The sequence below is a fragment of the Neomonachus schauinslandi genome, chromosome 14 (genome assembly GCF_002201575.2).
Source record: "Neomonachus schauinslandi chromosome 14, ASM220157v2, whole genome shotgun sequence".
NCBI lineage: Eukaryota > Metazoa > Chordata > Mammalia > Carnivora > Phocidae > Neomonachus > Neomonachus schauinslandi.
The window spans coordinates 36,358,756-36,382,681 of NC_058416.1; the positions used below are offsets into that span (position 1 = coordinate 36,358,756).

Below are 23,926 nucleotides of genomic sequence, written 5' to 3' on the forward strand. Positions count from 1 at the left end.
AGGACCCTGGGACCATGACCTGAGCTGAAGGCAGATGCGTAACGACTGAGCCGCCCAGGTGCCCCACGTCACAGCTCTTGAGCTGCATTTGTCTCATGGAAACACAGAGGCCTCAGAACCGGCCTCCTGAGCTCCGCAGTGCATGTGGGGAGACCAGGAGTTAGAGGAAGCCAACAAGAGCTCCCTCTACCCTCAAGAGAACTCTCCTTGTTCAAAAGATGGAGTTCTACTGAGCCATGTGACGATCTGAATAAAAGCAGACAGAGTTGTAAAAGAGGAATTTTAATTTATGCTGAAAAAACATTTTAGGAGGTAACATCCTGATGTTAGTCAGAAGCAGGTAAATCATGGTGCTCTGCATTTTCTTTCAACACAGGGAGCACCTGAGATCCTACAGACAGGAAACGTGGGGAAGATAAGTCCAGAGACATATGCATCAGGTACACTCCAAAGTTCACCTGTGAACAAGACAGCAGCAACAAGCTAGATTATTTTAGCAGTTGACATAATTTTGTAAATAATAATGTTCAACTAAAATCAAGTCAAATCTTTAAAGACACAACTTAGAATGTAGTAGAAAACGGGAATCCCACTTTCAGACACCAAAGATTTTCATTTAAAATGTCCCTTCCCAGGGCGCCTGGGTGGCTCAGTCAGTTAAGCATCTGCCTTTCACTCAGGTCATGATCTCAGGGTCCTGGGATCGAGCCCCGCATCGGGCTCCCTGCTCAGCGGGGAGCCTGCTCCTCCTTCTCCCACTCCCCCTACTTGTGCTCTCCCTCTCTGTGTCAAATAAATAAATTAAATCTTTAAAAATAATAATAAAATAAAATGTCCTTTCTCAGGGTGCCTGGGTGGCTCAGTCGGTTAAACATCCAACTCTTGATTTCAGCTCAGGTCATGATGGTGAGATCAAGCTCTGTGCAGGGCTCCACGCTGAGTGTGGACCCTGCTTGGGATTCTCTCTCTCCCTCTCCTTCTGCCCCTCCCAATATCCCCCCCCACCCCCCGCCACTTTTGCAGGCACCCACACGCATGCTCTCTCTCTCTCTTAAAGATAAACAAATACACAAACACACAAACATACTATCCTTTCCCGACAGTCTCCCCACGCCTGTTAATGGCTGGACCCATTCTTTTTTCTCCTTCCTGTGTACCCTGAGCTTCCGGTAGTAGGGCCTGCATCCTGCTCTCTGCTTCTGACCACTGCCAGGCCAATTTCTGCTCTGTTCTCTGATGTAAAACTATTTTGTGAAAATAATAGCAAAATCCTGCATTTCTTTGATGTGATTTTTTTTTTTTTAATGTGGTGTAGGTCACGTTCTCCAAACTCTCTAGAATAAAGATGGAAAGTCCAAAATAGGGTTGTGTGAGTCTACTCAAAGTTTGCCATCAGTGCAAGTGAGCCAGTAAGAACCCTTTGGGAGCATGCGATGTGCTCCCAGACCTGGCCACTGCTGTGATAACATCAGTGGACGCCCCCGTGTTCCAGGCCCCAGGCCAGGGGCGGAGGCCAAATTAATTCCTGAAGACTTGTGCACATGTGGGTGAAGCGTACACAGGAACTCTCTGTACTCTCTTTGCAATTTATCTGTAAGTCTAAAATTATTTCAAAAATTATTTTTAAAAAAAAAATGTGTGCACATGAGAATTACAGTGATTCTAAGAAGTACTATTTCCGGGGCGCCTGGGTGGCTCAGTCGTTAAGCGTCTGCCTTCAGCTCAGGTCATGATCCCAGGATCCTGGGATCAAGCCCCGCATTGGGCTCCCTGCTCCACGGGAGGCCTGCTTCTCCCTCTCCCACTCCCCCTGCATGTGTTCCCTCTCTCGCTGTGTCTCTCTCTGTCAAATAAATAAATAAAATCTTTAAAAAAAAAAAAAGAAGTACTATTTCCTTGCATGCCCCGTAGTATTTGTGCCCACCCATCCCCTCCCTGGGCACCCTGCATGGTGCAGGCTCAAGGTCCCCACACCCCCCAGTGCCTCCGCTGAGCAGACAGACATGTCGGTCAAACACTCGCGTGCAGACCATATCCATCCCGTATCTGTAGGGAGACTGTGGCAATTCCATACCGTGAAACAAACCCCGGTTTTGGAGAGACACGGAAAACAATGCAGAACATTTTACCATGAGTTAGCCTTCTAATTTATTACGGGAGAGAGATTAGATATTTACATTATTTCAGTTAATGTTCAAGAAATGCTCCATGCAGCCTGGCTGCTTACCTGGCTTCCTAGAATTCTTGGCAAAAAAAACCCAGAAAGTACTAGCCTGGACATAGATCCTCCTAAAGAATCAGTCTGTTAGAAGTTCAGTTTCCATCATCTGGCATCCACGAAAACGACATTTGGTCATATGAACCCTCAAGAAGATGACTTACAGGCTTCTGAGAATGAAATTTACTGAATCTGTCTATGCAGCTACTCTACTCACCAGGGGATATTTTACTCTCATGAGACATCCGTGGTGAAGAAAATAATGTTCAAGACAATAAATTTACTTTGCTTATTTACTCATTTCTTATTTATACCTCTTATCTCTTCACTGAAATTTGAAAGTACCAAAAATATATATAATAAGACCCCAAAAAGTAAGGAAATGGAGGGAAAGGAAAAATAAGATGGCTCTGTGGATGAGGTCAGAACCTTAATGGTAGCCCCTCAGCCGTAGAATGTCTCCCTACTTCTAAAACGTACTCAGCACTATTACTCAGAACTACAGTTCTGGTCTGGATAATGAGCCAGCATCTTAAAAGTGGTGTCATAGTTTGCAATCATGCTTACCTTTCTCTCGCGACTCTCAGAAAGCTTTTGGAAAACATTTTGGTTTCGCTGCCCGGTTTGCTGGTCAATGCAAATCATCTGGCATCTGTGACAAGGCCCTGAAACCTGGCAGGTGAGAAAGGAAAAGACAGCGTTGTCATGAACGTGACCGGACCCTGCCGCTGGGCAGGGAGGAAGCTGGGTCCGGGAGGATTGGTTGTGAGAGGCGGTCCCCAACCCCACTAACACAGGATGCTCAGTACTCTAACTTCAAGGAGCCAGAACGTGGCACCTCCTCACACAGTCCTGGGGAATCATCCATATTTGCTCATCAGCTGAAAGACTGCTGCTTCAGGGCTTTGTAGAGAAAGAAAAGAGTGGTTGTGGATCTCAGATGGTTATCTCGGGTTTCTTCCTGGATCCTCCCAGGAAGAAAAGAACTAACTGATTGGAGGGTAAACTGGGAGAAAATAAACACCCATGGCCTCAGCACTGAGTCATCATTGGTAAGGACCTTACTGTGTCCATGTCCTTTGACCCAGAAACTTCACTACTAGGAATTTCACCTGAGAAAAGAACCACAACTGGGGCACCTGGGTGGTGCAGTGAGTTAAGCATCCAACTCTTGGTTTCAGCTCAGGTCGTGATCTCAGGGTTGTGAGATCGAGCCCCATGTGGGGCTCCATGCTCAGCTCCGAGTCTGCTTGAAACTATCTCCGTCTCCCTCCGCCCCTCCGGCTCATGCGTGTGCTCTCTCTCAAATAAATAAATAAATTTATTTATTTGAGAGAGAGAGAGAGAGCGAGAGAGAGCATGAGAAGAATGAGAGGCAGTTGGAGAGGGAGAAGCAGACTTCCCTGCCAAGCAGGGAGCCCGACGTAGGGCTCGATCCCAGGACCCTGGGACCATGACCCAAGCCAAATGCAGACACTTAACCGACTGAGCCACTAAGGTGCCCCTAATAAGGGAAGGGAAGGGAAGGGAAGGGAAGGGAAGGGAAGGGAAGAGAAGAACCACAAGTACAAACACAAATTCATGTACAAGGATCTTTCTCACATTATTTGTAGTAGGGGAAATCTGGGAGTATCATAAACATGAAACAGTAGAGAAGAATGGCCACACTCCATTTATATATCATGCAGGTATTAAAATTAATCTATAAAGGGCTTTAAATAAAAGGGGTAATATTTATGTTTACAATTGAAATAAGCAGGAAACAAAATTACATGTGTATTCTTATGTATGGATATATGCATACACAGCATCTTAAGAGGGGTCATACCATATGGTAGAACTTCTATTCTGGTTGGTCTGCCATGAGCGTGAATTGCTTTATAGCGAGAAAATCTCCCATAAATGTTAACACAAAAAAAGAAAGTATGCACTCAGCAGTGACAAGATGCTTCTTTTTTTGCACATATAAAAAGGACACAGGTGCTCCTCTGCTCACTCATGGGCAAACACAAAGTATGCACTGAAACCAGGAACAACTAAATGTGGATGTGTCTTGACACATCGTATCACTCTCCTTCTGGCTGGCGGCCACTAAAGGGGAAATATAACCTCACTGTGGTACCAAAGTCAAGTTGCGCAGGCCTCCAGAAGCAGCTGGAGGGTGCTGTATGGGGCTCTGCTCAGCACTGGCCTCGATCCCAGGCAGACCTACCACCTCTCGAAGCCTCATTTCGTCATCCAGCCCCTTAGCTTGATTGGGTGAGGATTCCAGATACTATTTCTAGGATGCAAAGCCCAGACCTGGCACTGAGTCATGCTCAAAAGCGGAAGCTATCATGATTATACACGAGAATCCCCCAGATGGAAGAAGACTTCCACAAGATCAGAACACTAAGCCCTCCAGGATCAAGTACAGAACATTCTACCTTCTCTGCCTAGAACATTATGATTCCCAGGCCGGGCTCCCGCTGAGCCTGAAGGGCCATGACCCTCAGAAGAGATGTCCCACAGAAGGGATGTCCCACCAGCCCCAGCTGCCATCCAACAGATAACACTTCAAGTAAAAATCCTGTCATTTTGGTGAAAAGACTCTCTTAAAACAGTTTCTCAAGCTGGCAGAAAGAAAGATATTTTCCAGGCACTTTTTTCAAACACCAAGACAAAGAAATCAATTTTCTTAAAACATTGTCATTTTTAAGCTTTTTTTTCTAGTACTCTTATTCATTGGGATTTTTAAAAATTGTTTACAATCATACATGTTCTTTAAAAAATAACTCAAACGATACAGAAGCTTTAAGACTTAAAAGAGGGGCGCCTGGGTGGCTCAGGTCATGATCTCAGGGTCCTGGGATCAAGCCCCGCATCGGGTTCCTTGCTCAGCGGGGAGCCTGCTTCTCCCTCTCCCTCTCCCTCTGCTGCTCCCCCTGCCTGTGCTCTCTCTTTCAAATAAATAAATAAAATCTTAAAAAGAAAAAAGAATTAAGAGAGAAAGCGCTCAGCAGGTGCCTCCCTCTCCGTCTTCAGAGGCAAGCGGGGCTAAGAGGCTGTAGGAGGCTCAGGACTGAAGCTCGCAGCAGGATACGATGAGCCATGCGCCTGTGCAGGACACTCCCTGGGTTCTCGGAGGCCACTGTGCTTCCTCCCGGTGGGCATTACTCCACAATACATATTGGACGCCCTTCCACGTCCATACTCAGAGACTACCCCATCCTTGGGCTTTGCAGTGTTCACGATGGCCTGGCATTCCTGGGGGCTGATGTTCTTCCCTGTTCTACGAAGCCATGTAAACAGTTTCTAATTCTTTGCTGTTATCAATGATTTTGTAATAAAGGTCTTAATCCACATAACCCTCTTTGCCATCTAACATTTTTTAGCGTCGATCTCTGTAAATGAGATTCTAAAGGCAACAGGTGTCAAAGTTTTTATGACTTGATGATCCCCAGTGAAAAAGTCACTTTCCAAAAGAGATGTGCTAAATCTCTTTGCATTGCAACAGCCTCAGCCTGAGGACTGGCATCAGCAAACGTCTTTTAAGCAGTTCGTTTTTGAAAGGCACAGTACTAACTACAGTTTATACTTTTTAGTGCCTGCACAGGACTACACTGTATGAATATAGCATAATTTATTGAACCAATCTCCCTTTTGTGGATATGTAGGATGTCCTCCAAGTTTTCATATTTATAAAAGCCCTACAATAAGTTTTTTTTTATATATATTTTTGTGTTACACTTTTTTTTTTTTTTAGAGATTTTATTTATTTATTTTGAGAGAGAGAGAATGAGAGACAGAGAGCATGAGAGGGAGGAGGGTCAGAGGGAGAAGCAGACTCCCTGCCGAGCAGGGAGCCCGATGCGGGACTCGATCCCGGGACTCCAGGATCATGACCTGAGCCGAAGGCAGTCGCTTAACCAACTGAGCCACCCAGGCGCCCCAATAAGTTTTTTTAAAAAAGGTTTTTATTTACTTGAGAGAGAGAGCACTAGCGGTGGGAGAGGGACAGAGGGAGAAAGAGAAGCAGACACCGCTGAGCAGAGAGCCCGACACAGGGCTCGATCCCAGGACCCCGGGACCATGACCTGGGCCGAAGGCAGACGTTGAACCGACTGAACCTTCCAGGCGTCCCAATAAGTTAAGTCTGTAATATAGCTCCGCACGCTTGTATGACTGTATTTTACGGAATAGATTTCTACCAGTGAAAGTATTGGGCCAAAGGGAAGGCATATTTTCACTTTTATTAGTGAATGTTTATTAAGAACAGTGACCTAAAGAAAGCAAAGCATCTCAGAAAAGTTTCTCAGAGACTCTTTCCTGTATTTATGCCCCCGGGTCCCTGAAGAGCCGCAGGTGCTTACCGTGACAATAAGCTAGTTCAAGTTCTATCGCTTTCCTCTTTTCTCCCTTTATTTCTCCCTCCTTCTCTGCGTTTATCAAACAACACAGATCAATGTCTGTTAGGTATCAGGCAGGATACGTCAGAGCAAGTGTTTTAAAGACATGGCAGGGACAGAGCAACAGGAAATAAGGAGGAGAAGAAGAGGTGAGGAGGCAGGGATGAGGGGGGCGGCGGGAAGGCTGGTGCCAGGGAGAGGTCTGTGGGAGTGAATGTCACAGAGAGAAGAGATTGCTTTCTTCAAGGGGAAGCAGCTGTCCGGATAAGAGGAAGTTTGGGGAGTTAAATGGATAAAAGAAATTCTTTAGGACTTTTTTGTGCCATGCAATTTAACTGCCCTCCGAAAGCTCAAACTTGTGACATTCTTCAAGAAAGATTTCAATTCTTGTTGACTGCTTTTCTGGATATTACAGTGGTGCTCCTTCCAAGTGCAGAGCTGGGACACAAGGAAGCCCATTGTAGTCAGTTATACCATCGATTAATAACACGACTATCAAAATCGTTTCACCCCCCACTGAAGAACTGGGCACATTCTGTACACATTCTGTTCCATTCCTAGCTATTCCTTATCTTTCCTGTCTATTCATTCTCTCAACAGTTACTGAGCACTGACTCTGGACCAGGGCTGTTCTGGACCCTAGAGGGACAGCAGGGAACAAAACACACTTGGGCCCCACCCTTGTGTGCTCTGAAGGAATAAGCAGGTGCTCTGCAGAGTCGGACCTTTCCAAGGAGGTGACATCTGAGTGGAGGCCCTGCAGTGGCCGCAGGAAGAGCATGCCAGGCAGAAGGGACAGCAGGGGCAGAGGCGCTGAGACAGGAAGCTTGGCATGTTTAGGGGATGGAGAGAAGGGTGGGATGGCAGGCAGGGGGAGGGCTGGTGAGCTCCCCGAGGCGGTCAGAGGACTCAGGGCTCAGGGGCCCTGATGGGCTCCAATGAAGAATGCAGGTTGTTTTTTTTTTTTTTAAAGATTTTATTTATTTATTTGACAGAGAGATAGCGAGAGCAGGAACACAAGCAGGGGGAGTGGGAGAGCGAGAAGCAGGCTTCCTGCTGAGCAGGGAGCCCGATGTGGGACTCGATCCCAGGACCCTGGGATCATGACCTGAGCCGAAGGCAGACGCTTAACGACTGAGCCACCCAGGCGCCCAAGAATGCAGGTTTTAGCCTAAGACTTCCTCCCATCGTTCAGGCCTACCACATGATTTGGGGAGCTCAGAGGTTGGGGAGAGAGGGCAGCCCGGGCTTTGCCTCTGATGACAAGCTCCTCTACAAGGGCCAGTGAGGCCAGAAGGCAGAGCGAGGGAAGAAGGTGGAGTGGCCATGGGCACCGAGGACCGCTAGGCGTCTGGGTCCTCCTCCACAAGCACCAGGAAAGTCCACTGGGTTCCAACAGGATGAAGTTCTCACAGACACAGCATTCTAAGGAACCAGAGTTTAAGCCTAAACATAATGGTGAGGTGGAGGTGCACTAAGCCCGCGAGCACCGCCCAGTGGGAAACGGACTGCTCGTGGCGAATAAGCGATGGGTCCTTCCAGAGGGAGTACGAGACTGCATATGTCACAAACCCTCCTGCTGAGGTTTTGCGAGGCAGAGTCAAAGACAGAGAGGGATTCCCGCCTGCCGCCCTCCTGGCCTCAAATAGAGGCCAATTTCCATTTGCAACCCTTGAGGAAGGAACTGAACTTCCCGCAACTCACCTGGAAATGCAAGGAACCAATTGAAATCCCATCCCACTTCTCTTCTTCAAAAGCCCTTGTTCCACTGGTAATAATATTGGCACGGAACCGTGAGATGAGGTCTTTCATTGGGAATAATTCTTCCTTTCCATGCTCATCACTGCTTAAGACATACCAAAAAGGGGGGAAGTGGGGAGGGGTGGATAATGGCACAGTTGTAATTGTTCAACATTTCTAGCACTAGATGCCTGACTTCACCAACTGTCCTCTGGTCAGAGTCCTAGATGATTAGAACAAGCTTCTACCACGAGTGGAAGGCCAGCAGACACCCAGCTGTTAAACAGACCTCGATGGTGTCCCCTGGGAGATAGTCCCACCTCCTAGAAGCGGAGCAAAGGGTGAGTAGATCTTAGCTGGAGATGAATGACTCTGGAAACCAAGTGAACGGGGGTCAAGTGAACCAACTTCTACAAAATACCAGTTCTACAAGGTGAGTCCAGATGAGGCATTTAAGGAGCATCAACAGGCTTACTTACCAAGGACCTAAAATGTTTCAAGAGCTCATACTCTTTTTGGATATTAGGACATCATAAAGCACCAATGAGTACATATGGGAGATTTTAGTATTTATTTCCCACAGAGGACAGACTGATGATTACCAGAGGTGGGGGTCGGAGCAGGTAAAAATGGGTGAAGGGAGTCGAAAGGTACAAGCTTCCAGTTATAAAACACATACGTCACGGGGATGTAATGTACAGCACGATGGCTGTGGTTATTAACACTGTACTGCATATTTGAAAGTTGCTAAGAGAAAATCTTAAAAGCTCTCATCACAAGAAAAATAATTGTTAACTATGTATGGCGACAGATGTTAACCAAACTTATCGTGGTGATCATTTCTCAATGTATATAAATATTGAATCATTATATTGTACATCTGAAACTAATATTTTATGTCATTTATATCTCAGTAAAAACAAATTTGCTTCCTAACTTCCAACCTGTTTGCAGTTTTAACTAACATATACCATTTTTATAATTCTTGTTTACGATTTTTGTTTACTGCCATGAGGCCTTATAAAATGACTCTCTGCACCTCCATCCACCCCCGTCCCCAAGGGAAAAAGCACTGAAATAAAGCGTCTGAAAACTTAAGCAAAAGAACCCACTGTATGATCCCGTTATACAGGGTTCAAGAACAGGTGAAACTATGTATGTGAACAAAGCCAGGATAGTGGTGACCGTTCGGTAGGGCTGACTAAGAGGGGAAGGTTTCTGGTTTACTAGAAATGTTCTCTACTTGATCTAGGGGGTGGTTACATGGGCATATACATCTGTAAAAATTCACTGAGCTATGGACTTATGATTTTTGTGCTTTGTTGTGCTTCAACAAGAAAATATTTTTAAGTTGGTGGGAGATTCTTAAGTATGATTGGAATTTTCCCTGGAAATAGACCTGTAGGCTCTGGTGGAGGCTAAGGCTATATCCCCATCCCCTTCCAAGCAGGGAATGGTGTGTGAAAAGCCAGGAGCAGGGAGAACCACGTCTAGCTTTGCCACTATGTGCAACTCCCATGACCGACGAGAATGACAATTTCCTCATCTGAAATGCGAGGGCTGGCACTTCCCAGTCCTAAAATCCTTTGATTCCGGATTACCTTCCAGGTTACAAACCCTTCTTTTGTGCTGTGTAAAAAGAAAAATTTTATGTTCAAAAGCTATCGTGGTCAGCATATGCATCATTGAGTCCATCAAATTTGAAAGTAGAACAGAGACACACCAACCAGAGCCCCCAGCGACCCTTCTGGGTACTAGGCCCAGGCTGGTCCTCTTACCTGTCCCACCTACTCCCTGCTCCCCAGCCCTGCATTCAACCAGCTGGTAGGAAATATGGTCCCCTCCTGGTAGGAACCAGGACTGCAGCAAGCCTGTCTCCACCTCCTAGTTTTGCACACCACGAATCCCAGACGACTTCTGCCCTACTCTCTCCAGGGCTCTGGGGACCTGAGGAGGAGTGTCACGGTGCCTGGACAGCTCAGTGAACACCCAGGGACCCTGCAGCTGCATCAAACTTATGTACCAAGGAGGGCGAGCTGGGCCATGGCCAGGGAACTCTGTTGCGTGGTTTTGCCAATGACTATAAACAGGAGTTACTACAAACAGTCCATCTTTGTCATTTTTATTAAGCTATATTTGTAGATGTTTGTGATACTCATAACCAGGACCACATGGCATGTGAAAGTCATAGGATCCCGGGCTCATGGTGACAGGTGCGTGCACCCCCTCCTGGCCTGTGGACTAGGGATGAGTAGCCAGTCCCAGCTCTCATGTAAAAATGGGGTGACTTTTTTTGCCCTAATGGTCTGATTACCTTGGTACTTCAATTTCCTCTAAAGAACAATGAAGGGGGTTGAGCGAATCCTTTCTAAAGCTGACCCGCTAATATGTCAGGGCCCTTAGAAAACACTGGATGGGAGGAGGCAGGCAGCGATGCCAGTTCTGTCTGATGATACAAACAAATAATATCTGTAGCTACAACTCTAAAAGCCTTCATAACCACTCTTCTTTTCACTCAAAATTGACTGTGGAAGTAGGGCAAGGCTCCTAGGGGACAGGGGGTGGTGGAAGGGTGGGCAACAAAATTGGGTCAAGTTCAATTCAATTAAAGCAAATGTTAAAAATAGAATGATTAAAAAATGAGACTTGGGGTTGACTAAGCATCATGAAGGCATCAAGAGAGACGTGGGAACTGGACCTAAGGGCTTTGTAACTTCCCAGAGCCTCGCTCTCTCATGTGGACTCCATGACTCCCCAGTCCACTCCATGGACTCCGTGGCTCACTGCCAGAGTCACGTGGTTACACCTGTCTGCTATTCCCAAGGCAAAGGATCTTACCTGGCATTTAATTGCTGCTGGAGCTCCAAAACACTGGATCTGTTTATCAGCAAATACTGTGCTTCATTCACCAGAGAAAGGGTGGCTGTTGGACCCACAGACTGATCTAAAAGTGATGGAGTATTTTAAACAATCTAAGTATCCATCAGTGGATGAATGGACAAAGAAGATGTGACAAACACATATACATGTATATATGTATACATTCAGCCACGAAAAAGAATGAAATCTTGGGGCGCTTGGGTGGCACAGTTGGTTAAGTGTCTGACTCTTGGTTTTGGCTCAGGTCATGATCTCAGTGTCGTGAGATGGAGCCCTGCATCTCTCTGCTAGAGATTCTCTCCCTCCCCCTCTGCTCCTCCCCCTGCATGCACTCTCTCTCTCTCTCTAAAATGAATGAATAAATAAAATAAATGAAATCTTGCCATTTGTGACAACATGGATGGACGCTGAGGGCATTATGCTAAATGAAATAAGTCAGACAGAGACGCCACAGGAGCTCACTTGTATGTGGAATCTGAAACAAACAAAAAACAAGCTCATAGATACAGAGAACAGATTGGTTGTTAACAGGCAGGGAGTGGGGGTAGGCAAGATGGGTTAAGAGAGTCAAAACATATAAGCTTCTAGTTATAAAATAAATACATCATAGGGATATAATGTACGCCATGGTGACTGTAGTTAATAGCACTATACTGCATATTTGAAAGTTGCTAAGAGAGTAAATCTTAAAAGTTCTCATAACAAGAAAAAATGTGTAACTGTATACAGTGACAGATGTTAACCAGACTTATTGTGGTGATTGTTTCTCAATATATACAAATATCAAGTCATTATGTTGTACATCTGAAACTAATATAATGTTATATGTCACTTACACTTCAATAAAAAGTTTAAATAAATTTAAAAAGAAGAGTTGCTTTCTCAGAATGCAAATGAATCATGCTTCCATTAGCTTGCATTTTTAAAAAGAAGAGACTATTTCTACAAGGGAAAAATGATGTCCTGGAAATAATAAAAATGTTGTAAGCATGGCCCAAATCTCTCAGACACAGAAAGAAAACGAGCTCATAGAATACTCTGTTAATAATCTGGAAAAAAAATAATAATAAAATGGTGAAGTGAAATTAGTCCAGCAAAAAAGACCTGGAGACAACATTTAGAGGAGAGATGGGAGGGAGGTGGAGTTGGGGGACTTCCCCAAAACAGTCGAAAGAGGGGCCTAGGGTCGTGAGATGGAGCCCCGCAGCAGGCTCTCAGCACGGAGTCAGCTTGAGATTCTCTTTCACCCTCCGCCCCTCCCCCCAACCCAGGCACTCACTCGCTCTCTCAAATAAATAAATCTTTAAAAAAGAAAGAAAGAAAGAATACAAGTTTTAAAACTACTGGAAGGAAAACAAATTAAAAACTCATAAAAGAAAGTATCAAGTGTGCCCAGAACCGCTAGCAGCTTCTGTCAACCATTTGTTGGCTGGCCGTCACTGTCTTTAACGAGATGTTGAGAAAAAAGGTCTGCTGGGCCAAGGCCAAGTTAGCGGTCTCCAAACCAAGTTCGTGGAACCCAGAGTACACAAGAATGGATACTTTTAAGAGAAACTTTTACATCGACGTGGATGGGACTGGAGGAGATTATGCTAAGTGAAATAAGTCAAGCAGAGAAAGTCAATTATCATATGGTTTCACTTATTTGTGGAACATAAGGAATAACATGGAGGATATTAGGAGAGGGAAGGGAAAAATGAAGGTGGGGGAATCGGAGGGGGAGACGAACCATGAGAGACTATGGACTCCGAGAAACAAACTGAGGGTTTTAGAGGGGAGGGGGTGGGGGGATGGGTTAGCCTGGTGATGGGTAATAAAGAGGGCATATACTGAATGGAGCACTGGCTGTTATACGCAATGAATCATGGATCACTACATCAAAAACTAATGATGTATTGTATGGTGACTAACATAACATAATAAAATTAAATTAAATTTTAAAAAAGAAAGGTAATAAAATAAGAAATTTTATGCCAATAAATAAATAAATAAAAGAATGAAAAAAAGAGAGAGAGAGAATTGCTTTCCAGACCCTCTACTTCCATAGGTCCTCTTTGCTAAAATGGCTGCGTCAGGGAAGGGAGCTGGAATCCCAGCCCCCTCCACAAAGGCCCTTCTCGAACTTCAGAGAAAGGCTCACTCACCTCTCCTAAGGCGCATTGCCACTGGGGACTAAACCTCTCCGGGGTGGAAAACAAAAGCTCCATTCAAAGCCCTGGGGTCTGTGCTGAGAAAATAAAAGCCTCTAAAGCAGAGTGAGTGAATGAGCCTCCTGCAGGTCAGATGGGTTCCCATTCCTCACTCTACACAGAACTGCCCAACCTAATTAAGTGGCCAAGAGACAGATGATTCGAGTCACCATAATGGGAGATCCCTGTGCTTTAATCATGTGCCTCAGAAGGAAGGTTTGAGTGACAGTGCGTTCACCAAATTCCTTTCATCCCCAGCTTTTTATCTGACTTAAATAAGGTTTTCCAGAGAAGAATCAGTGCTGAGCACCAGCTTTTCCGGCCACAGGTGACAGTCATTCAGGGACACGGGAATAAATGGTGGGGGGAGGGGGGAGGATCGCCCAGGCATCTCATTAAGAGATTCATTTTCAACAATGTTTTCCCTTTATGTTTATTAACTATTTTTCAAAATTTATAATACATGTGTTGCTTTGATAAACTGTGTACTATTAAAGACTCAACCTAGAAAATATCTCCTAACACGTAGACTCTTATGATCACAGTAAATTTGAAAAATGTGTATACATTTCAATTTATATATAATTGTAGTTTCAGATAACAATGATAGAGTGATCAAGGAAAGATTTTTTTTTAAGATTTTATTTATTTATTTAACAGAGAGAGCAAGAGCGCACAGGTGGTGGGAGTGGGAGAGGGAGAAGCAGGCTTCCCGCTGAGCAGGGAGCCTGATGCCGGGCTCGATCCCAGGACCCTGAGATCATGACCTGAGCCGAAGGCAGACGCTTAACCATTTAAGCCACCCAGGTGCGCCAAGGAAAGATTTTCAAGCATGAAATATATAACACTAAAATAAAATGCTGTCAAGGAAGTGGAATGGAAATATAAGTTGAAGAGGAAAAAGAAAGAAAGAAAATTTCTGACGATTAAAAGGCAGTTTGCCCATACATATATATATATTTTTTTTTTAATGAATACCCTTGAGAATCAAACCACTAAATATTGAGATTCCACTGGCCACTTTAGATGACAACCTAAAAATGTACAAGGAGGTAGTGTAACTCTAAAAAAGCTCCTCTCGGGTGTACCAACCTAAAAATGTTCAAAGACCAGTGGCCTAGCCCATCAGAGACCTCTCTACCATAAATGGCATCTGTGCGGTTTAATATTCTCAAGCTGACACTCCCCAGCACTGTATCATGCCGGGGACAGACTTCCCCCGGCACCTCCCTTTGCCTCACCCAGGTCCCCATCTCCCACTAGGACAGCCGCTGCCACCTCCAGCCTTGCCTCCTGCCCTGTACCCCCCACCTCCCTCTGTGATGCAGCCTCCACACCGCACCAAGAGTGTCTTTCTAACACATGTGGCATCACAAAACTCCTCAGCTTAGAGTTCTTTAGTGAGTGCCCCCAACCACAAGATGGTACTCACTGCCTCCTCAGCCAAACATTCATCTCTTCTCCCCAGCTCTGCCCCAGGGCGCCCCTACCCACATTCAACCCTTCCTAAGCCCTGCTCTGGGCCCATGAAATGCCAAGCCCTGCCATTCTGCTCCCGACTAACCTTCCTGCCTCTCTCTGCCTAGAAAGCTCCTATCTTACGTTAAGATGCAGCTCCAAAATTACCTCCTCCCTGAAGCCCTCCGTGACTCACTCCAGGTGTAGAGGATGCCGCCCCCACACCCATGCCCTTTGCCCTTTATTGTGACCTTTATGTTGGTGTCAGTGCCTACTGATAAGCCATTGTCTCTAAACTTAGATCTCGAAGGACCACAACCATTGCTTCAAAATCTGAGCCAGCCTCCTGAAGACCCAGCTGAGCCCCAGGTAGACAGGAGGCGCTAGGAATGATCAGAGCTAATCCTATCAGCTCATTTCTATGGTGGCCCAGGTCTTGCGGAGCCCCACTCCTTGCATGTCCCTACTCATAGAATTGCCCATTTCTCTCTCCCCTTTCATCATGTCTCTAAGCTCACCCGTGCCCAAACTCCACCAGTTCATCTCCTCAATTAGCTGAGCACATATTTATTCCCCTTCTCCATCACATAGCAACTCAAATTATTGAACAGATTCTGACATGACCAACTGCCAACACTTCCAAAAGTGCAAGTAGATCATTACATCCTTTGAATCCTCTCTCTACCATACGTTTTCAGGGATTCATAGGTTCACCCGTGCAGGTGATCCCTCGATCCAGCCACTGGTCCCCATACTGTCAAAATGCTACTCTCGGATTTCTAAGCCAGTCTCTCTGGGAGCTAGTCCCTAAGCCAGGTCATCCCTACACAGACCAACAATGTGGCAATGACGCATTCATCCATTCATTCATCTAGTATTTATTGAGCAACTATTATGTGCCCAGTGCTGTTCTGAGCACGGGGGATGCAGCACTGAACAAAGCATACAAAAATCCCTGTCCCCTCAGAGCTTACAATCTATCACAATCCCATAAACAGAATAACTGAGTAAAATGCATGGCCTCTCGGATGGGAAAAGTACCACACAGAAGAATAAAACAGGGAATGAACTGAAGAGGTTCTGCTTCTAAGGAGAGCCGTCAAGCAAGGCTTCCCTGAGAGGGTGACGCGTGAGCAGACACCCGAAACTGATCTCTTCTTCCCATGTGGTACCGTTAACTTTCAGGTACTTTCTTCTCTGCTGTCTCACTTCAGCTAACAATAGCTCTGGCAGGAAAAACTCTGAGCACTTTTACAAGTCGAAGGAGTTGAGGTCTACACCAGCCGAGGCACCACGAGGCTCAAGGTCTGCCAAGCTCCCACAGCCATGTGGCAGAGCCGAGACTGGAACCTGGGTTGTCTTGTTCCCACATACAATCTGAGGACATGGCAAGTTACTGCTGTTTTTATGTAACCCAGTGAAACTGTGCTCTGAAACAGGGAGGACTGAGACCGAGTGCTTGTCCGAGGCGGGGCGACTGGCTGGAAGCCCACCTCCACCTCCTTGGCGTCATTCTGGAGACCACACGTGGGTCCTGCAGACCACCCTGCTTTCTGCGCATGAGCAAGTCGCCCTGTAAATCCATTCCATGGGCTGATTTGGGTGTACGCCAGGGTAAACCCAAGTTCCTGTCCCCTAAGAACCAACCCCAAATGTGATACCTTTGCCCCGTCTCTTTGCACTTCTTTGAAAGTCTGAACTTTGTTTTATCAGTTGACATGGACGGCCAAAAAACCTTGACAACCAGCTCGAAATTTTTTGTCCACAATTATAAGTATTGACCCTGAGGGAGAGAAAAAAAGGAGGGGAGTGAATGTTCTTTAATATTCCATTAAATAATAATCTAAATAGCAAAAAAGTTAGATTGCAAAATAATACAATGTAATAAATATAATGTAATATGATATTGCGTCCCAGGGAGAGAAGCCTACAGTGAAAACGTGCTCAGGAAGCTGCGGGGAGATGGCCAATGCGGGGGAGACCTGAGGGCTGGGGCTTGTGCAAAGCTTTCGGATCAGATAGAAAGCTTTGGAAGTTCATCTTGAAAATCCTTGTTTATATTATTTTTTGCCACTAATACCACAGAGCTTAGAATGTGAGAGCTTCCAGAGCGGTACTTTGCTTTAAGAAGCCCTTGAACCCAGACTTACGTTCAGGATTTTTACTATGGGCCTGACTAATATTTTCCCTCATGGCCAGACCACATGGAATAATGGGTTTGGTTTGTGAAAAGAATGCTATGCCTTCAAGTTACCAATAGAAGTACATTTATTGATCCAGCTCTTTTTTAACTCTGCAATCTTAGAGACTTTTTAAATATAATTTAAAGCATTTAAATTTTTAAAAAATTGTTCTAAAATCTACACATCACCAGAATTTATAATGCAAAATTGCTAATAACCTATATTGGGATTACAAGATAGAATGGAAAACCTGTCATATCCTTAATTTTTACTGGATCAAATAACTGCCTATCTGTGTCTGGAAAGGGAAGTGTAGAATGAAACCTCATTTAGTTGCACTTTCTCTCCAATGCTTTGAGAGATTGAATGGAAGTCCATTCTCATCAATCGGAGCACTTATGGTTCTGAGCAGAAGATGCCTAACTACCTCTTTATGAGCCAGAAAATAGCATTTCTCTCAAATGCAGCTAAATGAAATGTAGAACCAGGAATGAGCCTCATAAAAAAACAGCAGGTATCCCTAAATGGCTACATTTCTCTCTATGCTGGCATCCTGAGGAAGGAGCATGTTTGGTAGGTTTGAAGAACAGCGGGGGGCAGTGTGACCAGAGTGGAGTTCATGAGGGGTAAGGAGCAGCTGACTGGATGGGGGGTGCAGCGGAGGACCCATCTACAGGGCATTGCTCTCTTCCCCCTCTGTGCCACCTGCAGACGGACCTGAGATTTTCACCTGCTGCAGTCTCACCTGTCCGCACAGACCTTGCTTTGGCAAATCTGAGCCTGTTCACCGTCTTCCTCAAGAGGCACCTCTATAGGCTCCATCCCTAATGAACAAAGGTTAGAGACAGATTTATCATCAGGCAAAAAGAACAACTATTTAAATGAAAGTCCATTATCATGAAATATACAAGAATTGTAATGACCCCGGAAATTGGTTGGATCAAATAATTGGCCAGATCTTCGAAATCTCTTTATAACACAGAGATTCTCTTTTGCATGCTCATGACCACCAACAGTATGAACATCAAAGAGCCTTCTCAAAGAAGGCTGCACTTGAGCAGTCACACCCCCAGTAGCTGGAACACTATAAATCCCTAAAAAGATTTCTCTACCTCTGAACAACTCCACATCCCAAGGTCATTGTTTTCTAAGCTACCTTAAGTCCTTTAGAAATAGGCAGGCATGAAGGCTCATTCTGTAAAAATATCTGTGTAGAGTGTTAATTCTCAATAGCCCCTGGGAGGCAGCATCAAATTGGACTCCTGTGCTTATCATCATTATCTAGATAGATAGATAGATTGATTGATAGATAGATAGGAATAAAACTGTTACTATGTCAGTGGGGTTGGGAAACTTTTTTTTCTTTAACTGTTATGCATATCATTAGTATGAAGGAGTATACAGCATATGTATGCAACAGTTTAAAGAAAAATAATAGGGCGCCTGGGTGGCTCAGTTGGTTAAGCGACTGCCTTCAGCTCAGGTCATGATCCCAGCGTCCTGGGATCGAGTCCCGCATCAGGCTCCCTGCTCTGCGGGGAGCCTGCTTCTCCCTCTCCCACTCCCCCTGCTTGTGTTCTCTCTCTCACTGTGTCCCTCTCTGTCAAATAAATAAATAAAATCTTTAAAAAAAAAAATAAAGAAGAATAATAGTTAACACGCATGGACCCATTACCCAGCTAAAGTGCTATTAATTCTTTAAATAAAATCAGAGTGAAATAACGTGGATGAAACAAGAGGAAACTGATCCAATGCCGTGAAGGAGTGAAAGACCTTTGGTAAAGGCTGGAACTGCTGAGGCGGTCTGCTACTCTGCAGTCCTTGTCCTCTGAGTCCTTAAGAGTCCAGGGAAAGGCATGAAGCCAAGACACCTGAGTTGACTGTGTGGTGGCCCCTACTCTGTGGACATGAGAAGCAGGAGATCCTCCTGTGTGACCCACCTGTGCCCTCCGGCCCTCTCAGCACTGCTGCCAGTCACGCTGCTCACCTGCATGACCCAACCTGTCCCTCAGGCAAGCGCATGTCCTGCACACCTGCATCCCTGCCCATCCCAGTCCTTCTTCATCACACAGAGCATAACAAATGGGCATATCACCAGCTTTGGATCATGCCTGCCGCTTACACCCTGCCCATCACCACGGGGCTTTCACCACGACAAAGACAGAGATGCAACAATTTGAGTACTAAGTATTCCATGAACTGTGTTCCCTGCTCCTCTGCACCTTACACATGCACAGCCAGTTCCATACTCTTGCCCCTGTGTGGGGAAAGCCAGAAGAACTAATCCAGAATGTTCCCGAAGTTTGGAGAAGGAATGTGCTGTGCTGAGTAATCATAGACTGCCCTGTCAAAAGGGTGTGCATGGGGCGCCTGGGTGGCTCAGTCGTTAAGCGTCTGCCTTCGGCTCAGGTCATGATCCAGGGTCCTGGGATCGAGCCCCGCATCAGGCTCCCTGCTCCGCGGGAAGCCTGCTTCTCCCTCTCCCACTCCCCCTACTTGTGTTCCCTCTCTCGCTGTCTCTCTCTGTCAAATAAATTTTTTTTAAAAAAGGGTGTGCATGGAAGAACGGCACAGTGCCAGGTACGCACCCACAGGGGAGAGCAGTAAAATGAGCTTGGAACACTGGTTATGAGGAAGTAACCAGAGCAGAGAGGACAGCATGTGGACAAGGACACTCCCTGGGCAGCCAGTGGGGGGCCTGTACTCAGCCTCTTTCTCTCCTTACACAAGGCTCTAAATAAATCACTCAGGATCTTTGGTCTTCAGTGGCCTTCTGAAGGTCGTTGCAGGCCTCTGGTTAAGGCAACAAAATCTGGGATCCATGCATGAATTGAACTCAAGGGCCCCCAACAAAGTTCACGGGAAGTGAGTTCTTTCCATATGTACTAAGCCCTGTGCTCAGCTCAGAGAGACAGAGAAATAAAAGAGCCTGACCTCTGGACTCAAGATGCCTAAAACCTTTGGGAGTGACAAGTCACATGCATGAGACCATTATAATGTCTTGTTTTATTGTTTCTTATTCAATTTGTATTGTCATGCATTGCCAAAGGATGCCCTTACCCCACCCCTGCAAGTGGGCAGAATATCTGATCCATGGTGGGCGGGGACATCACACCACCTCACAAAATGCTGCTAATTTGGAGCGGAAGTTATTAGATATTTGTTTTCTTTCTCTCTCCCATTCTTTACATTCTGAGATAAACCCTACATAATCATGATACATATTTTTATGCTTCAGAGACTAGAAAGAAAGAGAAGCAATCTACTCAATTCTTTTTGTATGTTAATATCCTGGATACCTGAACTTAAATAAGAAAAGAACAGAAAAAGAAGGTGATGTATCAATCTCACTAATATATAGGTACAAAAATACTAAACAAAATATTAGCAAACCAAATCCATCAATGTATCAAAAAGTCATTGCCAAGTACTGTTTCCCCCCAAAGTCCAAGGACAATTTAGTACTAAACAATTTACTACTATAAGACATCACACTAATAGACTATAGGAAAAAAATATGATAACCAAGAGATGCATAAAAAGCATTCAATAAGCATTGACTATTAGTCATCATTTGACTAAATAAGAAAAGAACTATTTCAGCTTGGTAAAACAAATCTATCAAAAACCTACAGTAAGCATCATTCTTATTTTTGAAACTTTAAAAGCATTCTATTCAGATCAGTAATAAAGAAGGATTTTTCCATCACTGCTTCACCATTATACAAGCAGGCTAAGACAATGCAGTAAGATAAGAAAAAGAAAGAAGAGTAATAAAAATCAGAAAGAAAGAAATGAAGCTATTATTATTAGAAGATGATATGCCTATTCACACAGAATATGTGAGAAAATCTTCAGATCAACTAATAAAACTAACAGGAATTCAGAAAAAGTACAGGGGAAAACATTAATATACAAAAATCAATAGCATTTCTATGTTCATTAATAACCAATTAAAATATTTAATAGAAAAAAGATAGTATTAGGGTGCCTGGGTGGCTCAGTAGGTTAAGCATCTGCCTTCGGCTCATCCTGGGATGGAGCCCCGTGTCAGGCTCCCTGCTCAGTGGGGAGCCTGCTTCTTCCTCTCTCCCCTGCTCATGCTCTATCTCTTGCTCTCTCACTCTCTCTCAAAAAAAAACAAATAAAATCTCTAAAAAAGAAAAAAGATAGTATTAAAAATATTCCAATAAACTATTACATAGTGGGGCACCTGGGCAGTTCAATCAGTAAAGTGTCTGACTCTTGATTTTGGCTCAGGTCATGATCTCAGGGTTGTGAAATTGAGCCCCGCGTCAGGCTCCGCACTGCTCTCTCTCTCTCTCTCTTTCTCCCTCTCAAAAATAAATTCATTCATTAATTTAAAAAAACTATTACATAGAAAAAAAATGTAAAAGTTTCTGGAAAATATTAAAATTTGGAGCAATTGAAGAAGTCTTAAATGAGAGAGACACTATTATAAATAAAAGACTCAATGTATGACATAAATTCATTTGAAATTCATATATGATATTACAATCAAAATATGATTACAAACATATGACTACAAAATATGTGATTTTACAATCAAAATTCCAACAGGACACACCAATAAAAATACACAGATTGTCAAAGTGGATAAAAAAGCACAAGCCAACTCTATGCTGGATACAGGAAACTCACTTTAAATATTGTGATACAGGCAGACAGATTAAAAGTAAAATGGAGCCATCAAGAAGGTAAAAAGACAACCTACACAATGAGAGAAAATATTTGAAAATCATCGATCTGAAATGGGACTTGTATACAGAATACAGAAAGGACTCTTACAACTCAATAATTCAAAAATAAATAAGCAAAGAATTTGAAGAGATATTTTTCTGAAGAAGATATACAGATGACCAATAAACCCAAGAAAAGATAGTCAACATCATTAGTCATTAAGGAAATGCGAATCAAAGCCACAGAGGTACTACTACACACCCACTACAATGACTACTGAAAAACAGCAACAGGGGCGCCTGGGTGGCTCAGTTGGTTAAGCGACTGCCTTCGGCTCAGGTCATGATCCTGGAGTCCAGGGATCGAGTCCCACATCGGGCTCCCTGCTCGGCGGGGAGTCTGCTTCTCCCTCTGACCCTCCTCCCTCTCATGCTCTCTGTCTCTCATTCTCTCTCTCTCAAATAAATAAATAAAATCTTTAAAAAAAAAAAAACAGCAACAAAATAACAGGTGTTGAGGACATGGAGAAATGAGAACCACCGTGCATTGCTGGTGGGAATGTAAAATGGTGTTGCAGCCACCTTGGAAATGCTGAACATACAGTTCCAACATGACCCAGCAATTCTACTCCTAGGGTACATACCTAAGAGAATGGAAAACATATGGCCACATAAAACTTGTACACAAAAACTTGTACTTGTACACAAATGTTCACAGCAGCATGATTTCTAATAGCCAAAAAGTGGAAACAACCTAAATATCCATCAACTACTAAATAGATTTTTCAAAATGATATATCCATGCAATGGAATATTATTCAACACTATAGATGACCCTTGAAAACATGGTGCTAAGCGAAAGAAGCCAGTCACATATTGTGTGATTCCATTTACACAAAACATCCAGAATAGGCAAATCCATAGAAACAGAAATTCGATTAGTGGTTGCCGGGGGTCAGGGATGAGGCTGGCGATGGGGAGTGACTACTAATGGCTACGAAGTTTCTCTTTTATGGAGATGAAAATGTTCTGAAGTTGATAGTGGTGATGGTTGCACAACCTCGTGAACATACAAAAACACTACTGACCTGTGCACTTCCCACTAGCCACATTTCGTGTGCTCAGTAGCCACATGTAACCAGTGGCTACCAATGTGGACAATATAGATATTACACATTTCCATCAACACATAAAGTTCCATTGGACAGAGCTGATCTATACTTTTATATATGTTAGATAGTTCATAACAAAAAGTCAACAAGGAAGAATTAAAGCTTGAGTATGTATTATGACAAGTGACTGAAATAAAGGGAATGTAAGTGAAAAGACATAATTTTAAATTTTATACTTCTTTATTTTCTGAGTGATTTGTCAGATCTTTACCTCGCTCCTGAGATTTCTCAAAACACAAGGAGCAAGAACTTTGTGTGGTCTCTTAGACAACATTGGACTTACTTTAGGATTATTTTAATATTTGGTAGAGGAAAACCTATTATTTTACCTTCACAGGCGTATAAAAGCTACTCTTGACAGTTGATTTGTGAAAATGAACCCAGTTTTCACACCTTTGGCTTTGATGACCATGATCTTCTGCTGCAGGTCAATGAAGGGCTTGATCAGGCAGAGCCGGGCCTCCTGCTTCTGACTCAGACACACACCATTGTGGTTCACAACCATCCAGCTCCGGTCATACAGCAGCCCTTGCTTTCCTAGGGGCCACTTGGTCACCTAAACAAAAAGGTAAGTGTGTTTTAGGACAGAGCTCCTCAAAAATGGTCTCCACATTATTGCACTGTGGCTGCACAAATACAGACAGACTTAATGAATGCAGCACACACTCTTTTTTTTTTTTAAAGATTTTATTTATTTATTTGAGAGAGAGAGAATGAGAGAGAGCACATGAGAGTGGGGAGGGTCAGAGGGAGAAGCAGACTCCCTGCTGAGCAGGAAGCCCGATGCGGGACTCGATCCCGGGACTCCAGGATCATGACCTGAGCCGAAGGCAGTCGCTTAACCGACTGAGCCACCCAGGCGCCCTGCAGCACACACTCTTGAAGGAGGAAATGAAGAAGAAAAGAAAGTAAAGCCAAGTAGACAATGCAAAGGAGACCATGTGAGCGCTAGATTCTTTCCATTCACCCTCCAGAGCCACTTCCTACCCTTCTCCTCT

The 23,926-nt window shown here is 44.3% G+C and overlaps 1 protein-coding gene across 2 annotated transcripts in view; it reads right to left on the reverse strand.

The window, feature by feature from the left end:
* Positions 1-273: 273 nt before the first annotated feature.
* Positions 274-23,926, reverse strand: part of MOCOS (molybdenum cofactor sulfurase) — a 50,189-nt gene continuing 26,536 nt past the window's right edge. Inside the window, exons 9-15 of one of the 2 annotated variants that reach the window (XM_021686106.1) lie at positions 23,322-23,484; positions 17,802-17,880; positions 16,535-16,656; positions 11,185-11,290; positions 8,311-8,449; positions 2,786-2,890; positions 274-458 (exon numbers count right to left, since the gene is read on the reverse strand). In XM_021686106.1, coding sequence (XP_021541781.1) covers positions 327-458; positions 2,786-2,890; positions 8,311-8,449; positions 11,185-11,290; positions 16,535-16,656; positions 17,802-17,880; positions 23,322-23,484 — 846 coding nt within the window. In that variant the 3' untranslated portion in view covers positions 274-326. Of the gene's footprint in view, positions 459-2,785; positions 2,891-7,690; positions 8,032-8,310; positions 8,450-11,184; positions 11,291-16,534; positions 16,657-17,801; positions 17,881-23,321; positions 23,485-23,926 lie in introns of those variants that run through there. The other variant, XM_021686107.1, reaches the window with a different exon arrangement.